This window comes from Octodon degus, unplaced genomic scaffold (genome assembly GCF_000260255.1).
Source record: "Octodon degus isolate 3935 unplaced genomic scaffold, OctDeg1.0 scaffold00021, whole genome shotgun sequence".
NCBI classification, from domain to species: domain Eukaryota; kingdom Metazoa; phylum Chordata; class Mammalia; order Rodentia; family Octodontidae; genus Octodon; species Octodon degus.
In genome coordinates this window covers 8,085,166-8,091,218 of record NW_004524597.1, presented here as the reverse complement: position 1 = coordinate 8,091,218, position 6,053 = coordinate 8,085,166, and the positions used below count along the sequence as shown (strand labels likewise).

At 44.6% G+C, this 6,053-nt stretch overlaps 1 protein-coding gene across 4 annotated transcripts; it reads left to right on the top strand.

Moving 5' to 3' along the window:
* The first annotated feature begins 2,927 nt into the window (after nt 1-2,927).
* On the top strand, nt 2,928-5,736 carry CUNH12orf45 (chromosome unknown C12orf45 homolog). 4 transcript variants are annotated; one of them, XM_023711341.1, is made up of 3 exons: nt 2,930-3,037; nt 4,160-4,267; nt 4,842-5,736. In XM_023711341.1, exons 2-3 carry the CDS (start codon nt 4,265-4,267, stop codon nt 5,397-5,399), a joined length of 561 nt encoding a protein of 186 aa, XP_023567109.1. In that variant the 5' UTR covers nt 2,930-3,037; nt 4,160-4,264; the 3' UTR covers nt 5,400-5,736. The 4 variants fall into 4 exon arrangements, with proteins under 4 accessions (XP_023567111.1, XP_023567109.1, XP_004627880.1 ...); XM_023711342.1 differs by having other exon boundaries at nt 2,941-3,014; XM_023711343.1 differs by lacking the exon at nt 4,160-4,267 and having other exon boundaries at nt 2,928-3,014.
* Nucleotides 5,737-6,053: the final 317 nt, after the last annotated feature.

Here is a 6,053-nt window from a genome sequence, read left to right as displayed (position 1 = left end):
GGTTTCATTTAATTTCTTACCTGTGGAAAACCAAAAACACCTAAGTGTAATTAGACAGACATTGTCATTTTATGTCAGTTCTTCCAGGAAGGTACAAGTGCACAGGGTGTATGGGAGTACCAGTACTCTGCTACATGCTCAGTACAGCCTGATTAACACTACGACTGTCCTACAGGACATCACAACATAACACAGGAGAGGCAGCTAGAAACCTTTCTCACATATTCTTCCACAAGCAGAAAAACACATATACTTTTTTGAGAAAGTCATTTTTACTGAAATCCTGCTTCTGAATGGCAGCTTCCTCAGAAACAGGATGATCCCCAAGCCTAGGAAACCTATTTCTACACTGAGGGCCCCCAGCTACCAGCTTTATCACCTGACAGAGGATCTACTAGCAAAAGTTGTAACATGAGAGAAAGATAAATGAACATGGCATCTGAACAGTCAAAACAGAAAGTCAGCTTTTCTCTAATCTCTCAGCCCACCAGAGCTCTCCCAACTCAGATGACTGGAATGCTGCCTTTGTGCTAAGGCTGGCACTAGCACCACGATAAGACAGTTTGGCACACAGCTCAGTAGATTAAAAAGTGAAAATTGAGCACTTGGGTGGCTAAGGCAGGAGGACTGCTATGATTTCCAGTCCAGCCTGAGCTATAAGGTAAGTTCAAGGCCAGCCTGAACTACACAATAAGACCCTGTCTCAAGAACAAAAAATAGGGGGCGTGGGAGCTGCCAACTTGTGGCCATAGTGGCCACATCAGAGCAGGGTGAGCCTGGAAAGGGAAGGCAGAATTAGAAGATCAAGATCACATGATGTTGGCATAGGAGGATTTATCATGGTGACTTTAGGATGCTGGTTCCATTACAGATATAATTATGCAAAGGAAAGAATCCAGGAAAGAACTGTCAGAAAAGGAATGAAAAATAAGATTTTACATGAAAGCACCCAGGGGCAAGGGAGATGGCTCAGTGGACTAAGCGCTTCCCTGGCAAGCACAAGGGTCTGAGTTCAATCCCCAGTTCCACCAAAAAAAAAAAAAAAAAAAAAAAAGGAACACTATACATGAAAGCACCCACCTTGATCTTGAAAGAAAACAAACCAACAGCAACAACTAAGCAATATGAACACAGAAAAGCAGAACAGAACTCCTTGAAGTCAGTGTGAACAATGCTGGGATCAACTACACTGAGCATTTTATACATACAATCCAAAAGCCCTGTTTACTTTGAGTAAATACAGTATGTGTAAACTGTAAAGATAAATAAATTAATTTTTTAAAACAGAATCACCCAATGGCAGAAAGTTCTTCACTTCAAATACAGTAAATCTGACTAATCATGTGGATTTCCAGAATGGGCATCTATCCCTAAAAGCGACTTTATGTATCTTCTCCTTAGAGAGGCTTCCCACTTCTTCGGGTATGTCCTCTCCACACTCTCAATCATCACACATGGTTTTTACAGTGGCATTTAACAGATTATAATATGTAATATATAACACTTATTTAATGTTCACTGTGTGCCAGACACTTCCAATTGCTTTCTAAGTTTTTAATTCATTTAATTCTTACAATAATCTGAGCAATAGAATCTGATATCACCTTTTTTCTCCAGTCCTGAGCAACACTCTCAGCACCTTTTTATTTTTTATTTTAAGACACTAACTTTGGCAGTAACAATACACAATGTACTAACCATTATTACTCTCCTAAAATCTTGTTTTGAGATTTTGTAAAATAAATAAATAAATAAATAAATAAATGAATGACACGGTCTTGCTAGCTGGCTAAATTACCCAGTCTGAGCTTAAACTTGCCATCTTCCTGCCTCAGTCTGGGATTACAGGCCTATGCCACCCACCATATCCAGCTTGTCATTCTTTCTTTACACTGCTAAGTGTCACACAGCTTTTGAAGTGACAGGGCAGAGATCAAACACAATGTGATTCTAAAGTAACTGCTCCTATATTTTTGTTCATTGACTATCAGTTCAACACTGAGGAGGACAAAGACTTAGCTACTTTGCTTTGTATTCCCTTTAGGTGATCTGGTACCTGACTTGTAAAAAGTGTTCAACAACTATTTTTTGAATTCATAAACGGCAAAGAGTTTGACATAGAGTGAAAAGAACGTGGTAGAACAAAAGAAAGAGGTCTGTCGGAAAAGGGAGAGGTCAATTCACAAGGGCCTGGAACGCCAGGCTAAAGCAAACTAAAATTTACCCTTTTGGATATGGGGAGTAGACAGAGCAAACTTCACACTGTGTTGAGTCGCAAAACAGTCCATCTCTGTAGGTGCTCAATCAATTTTGCTGAATGTCGTTATAAAGGATCCTCACGAGGCTGCAAGCTCCCAGAGGATAAGGGACTCCTTAGCTTCCTCCGTACCTACCCGGCACCGCCTGCCAGCAGGCGCGAAGGGAATGAATGAATCAGGGTGGGGCGACCCTCCCGCCTTTGCAACCTGGCTTCCTACGAAAAGTGATGAGGGTGGTAGACCTGGGGAAGAGCTGTCAGGGACGCTGTTGGGCCTAAAGCCAGACAGAGTAGCCCGATCGGCGGACTGGCTCCCAGGCCAGGACCACCGTGCTATCCAGCTCCACCCTCTCCGGCTTCCTCCAGGCCCGCCCCTCTCCGCAGCTACAGCGGGCCAGGACTGGGGGCCACGGTGGGATACGAGCCAGGATGGTTCCAGCCCCTTGGAAGAGAGAGAACAGCCGGAGATGACAGGCCACCCTCCTCCGGGGCGCGGACTCCCAGCCCAAAACCCCGACTCCTCCTACCTCTGGCGCCACCGCGGCACCTTCTCAACGGAGCCCCAAGCGCCTGCGCATGCGCAGTCGGCGCCACTCAAGAGACGAGTTGCGTAGGCGCACAGCGAGCGCGCACGCGGGGGGCGGGGCGTGTCTTTTTCCCATCATGCCTCTACGGCGGCGCCGCGCTGTTTCCGGACTACTTGGAACTGGGCGGAAGCGCTGTTTGGCGGGCTGTGTGGTCATCAAGTGAAGGTGTCGTAAGTGTTGTGGAAGTGGCCGGGTGAGTTTGAGCACTGTCCTTCTTTTAAGGAAATGTTTCTTGAGTGTGGTGGCATCCCTCTCGGAGCACGCCTGCCTCTGGAGAGCATAGAGCAGAACAGGAGAGGCACCAGATCCAGGTTCGCGGAGATTCCGTCCTATAGCCGGCCATGGGGAAGGGCGAGAGGGCCAGGCGAAGATGAAAAGGTTCACCAAGGATGAAATTTGAGGGAGTTCCGTTTATTTTTAGTACTGAGGATTGAACCGGGGGCCTTCTCACAGAATTACATGCCCGGCCTGTTTTAGTGGTGTGTTTTGAGAAAATTGGTTAAGGTGGGCTCGAACTTGTGATCCTTTTTCCTCAGCCTCTCAGAGTGTTGAGAAGAGCTTAGCTAAGAGGAACTTTATAGGGGTCGGGGAGATAGCTCAGTAGAATAAGCGCTTGCGTGGCAAGTGGAAGGGCCTGAGTTCAATCCTCGGTTCCGCCAAAAAAAAAAAAGAGGAACTTTATAAATTGTGTTTCAGATCCAACCTAAGGTCATCGATAGCTGCTGAAGATTTTGTTTTTTGAAGTTGTTGTAAGTGCGGTGTTAAAAAAAGGAGTAGGGGCCCGGGAGATGGCTCAGTGGAATAAGCACTTCCCTGGCAAGTGCAAGGGCCTGAGTTCAATCCCCGTTCCGCCAAAAGAAAAAAAAAAAAAAAGGAGTAGCAGGGGCCGGGGAGATAGCTCAGTAGAGTAAGTGCTTGCCTGGCAAGTGTAAGGGCCGGAATTCAATCTCCGGTTAAACACACACACACACACAAAACGGGAGTAGCAGAGCTACACCCCAGCCCTTGATTTTTTTTTTTTTTTTTAACATATTTAGTACAGGGTCTCACTATGTAGATCAGACTCTTAGTGATTCTCCTGTTTTCAACTCCCAAGCGCTGGGATTACAGGCACGTGCCACCACGCCCAGTCTCAATCTCCCAATCCTGGCCACTGTGCTCTGCTTAAGCAGGTGCTTTAGTCCCCTGAGCTATCTGGCCAGCCCTTGAATGTATTTTTGATTTATAATATTTTGAAGACTGTGTGCATGTTTGTGATGGAAGTGGTGGTGGTGATATTGAGGATTGAATCAAGTACCTGGGGTACATCCCCCAGGCCTTTCTAACATTTTGCCAGGTGAAGTGGCACACATCTATATTCCCAGCACTGGTGAGACTGAGACAGAAGGATTCCTGCAAGTTCAAGGGCAGCCTGTACTAAATGGTGAGACCCTAAAAATTTTTAAATTGGGCATGTAATCCCAGCATTCTGGAGGGTGAGGCTGAAGGATCACCAGCCTGTACTACCTGCCAAGATCCCAACTAAAAGAAAAAGAGAAAAGGGAGAAGCAAGATTAGAGGCCATGGAAGACACTGTAGTTCAGGTGAGAAATATTGGTGGCTTAAATTATGATTGGGATGGAGAGAATGGAGTTGCATTAAAGTGTTAGGAATGCCAAGATCTGATTGGTAGGTTTTGGGCTTTAGGATCTGAGTGCAATGTGGTTCCATGCCTAAAATAATGAATATCAGGGAAGTGTAAGAGATTAGGTTTGGAAGGTATAACACACCTGTAATCCTGGCACTCAGGAGGCTGAGGTGCAATGACCATTGTAAGTTTGGGGCCATCCTGGGCTACAAAGTGAGCTCAAGGCCAGCCTGAACTGCATAGTGAAACCCTTTCTCAAAAAGACAAAAAAAAAAAAAAAAGATTTGGAGAGAAAATGGTATGTTTTATTAATTTTTTAAAGATATAATTCACATATTGTAAAATTCACTTACTTAAATGTGTAATTCAGGACGGCTGCAGAGGTATGGAGGTCCACAGCAAGTCTTGTGCCAGCTCAAGTTCTTCATCTTCCACCCAGGAATGCTCAGGGGTCTCAGTCTCCAAAGAGCTTCTGACTGTGGGTGATGGCCCAGGAGGTATATGGGACAAGTTGCTCATCAACTCCAAGCCTAATTCCAGAAAACCCTCTACTCTTCAAACAGTTCGGATAGAGAGGAGTCCATTATTAGACCAAGTTCAGAACTTTATCCCACAGATGGCCCGGGCAAACGAAAAGCTCAGAAAAGAAATGGAGGCCACTTCTCCTGGTCATTTCAATATTGAAAATATTGACAGGACCGTAGGCAATGTTATACAAATGGATGTGGTCTTATTTGAAATGAATCAGGCAGATTCAAAAGAAGAGGATAGTTCAGAAGAGAGTTCCCAAGACAGTTCGGAGGACAGTTCAGAGTCTGAGGACAAAGATGATGGCATCACCATGGATAATATTAAACTTCCTAATTCAGAAGCTGGAAAAGGCAAGATTGAAGTTTTAGACAATCCACCAACAAAAAAGGAACAGTGAAATAAAAGAAACATTGATACATACCTGCTAATTCTGAAAAGGAATGTGGTTGTGTTTTACTTTTTTTTTTTTTTGGTGGAACTGGGGATTGAACGCAGGCCCTTGCGCTTTCCAGGCAAGCACTTATTCTACTGAGCTATCTCCTTGGCCCCATTTTACATTTTTGATAACTGGTGCACTCATCTTTTTTTTGAAACCTTAGGCAATTCAGCACAGTATATGATATGCAAGGAACTAGTTAACACTTCCAAGAGTGGAATTCCTGTAAAATTCCCGCACTTTATCTCAGTCAGCTCTTAGCTTTTCAGTAAAGATAACTGGTTTTTATTTGTATTTTTCTTTTCTTTTCCCTTCCTTTTCTCCCTTTTCCCTCCTTGGTTCCCCTTCCTTGCTTTTTCCAAGTTCTATTATACATTTTAGTCCTTATTTACTCTTTTTTTTTTTTTTCCTCAAATGCCTTCAGGGCACTTTTGGCCAGTGGGAGAGTTGTGAGGTTCGAACTCCAGCAACCTGAGGCTGACAGCTTTGTGGAAACAGCCACTTAAAGGACTGAGCTAGGGCCAGGCCCCCCCTTATTTACTCTTGATTTCTTTCTTTCTTTTTGCAGAACCGGGGATTGAACTCAGGCCCTTGTGCTTGCCAGGCAAGCACTTA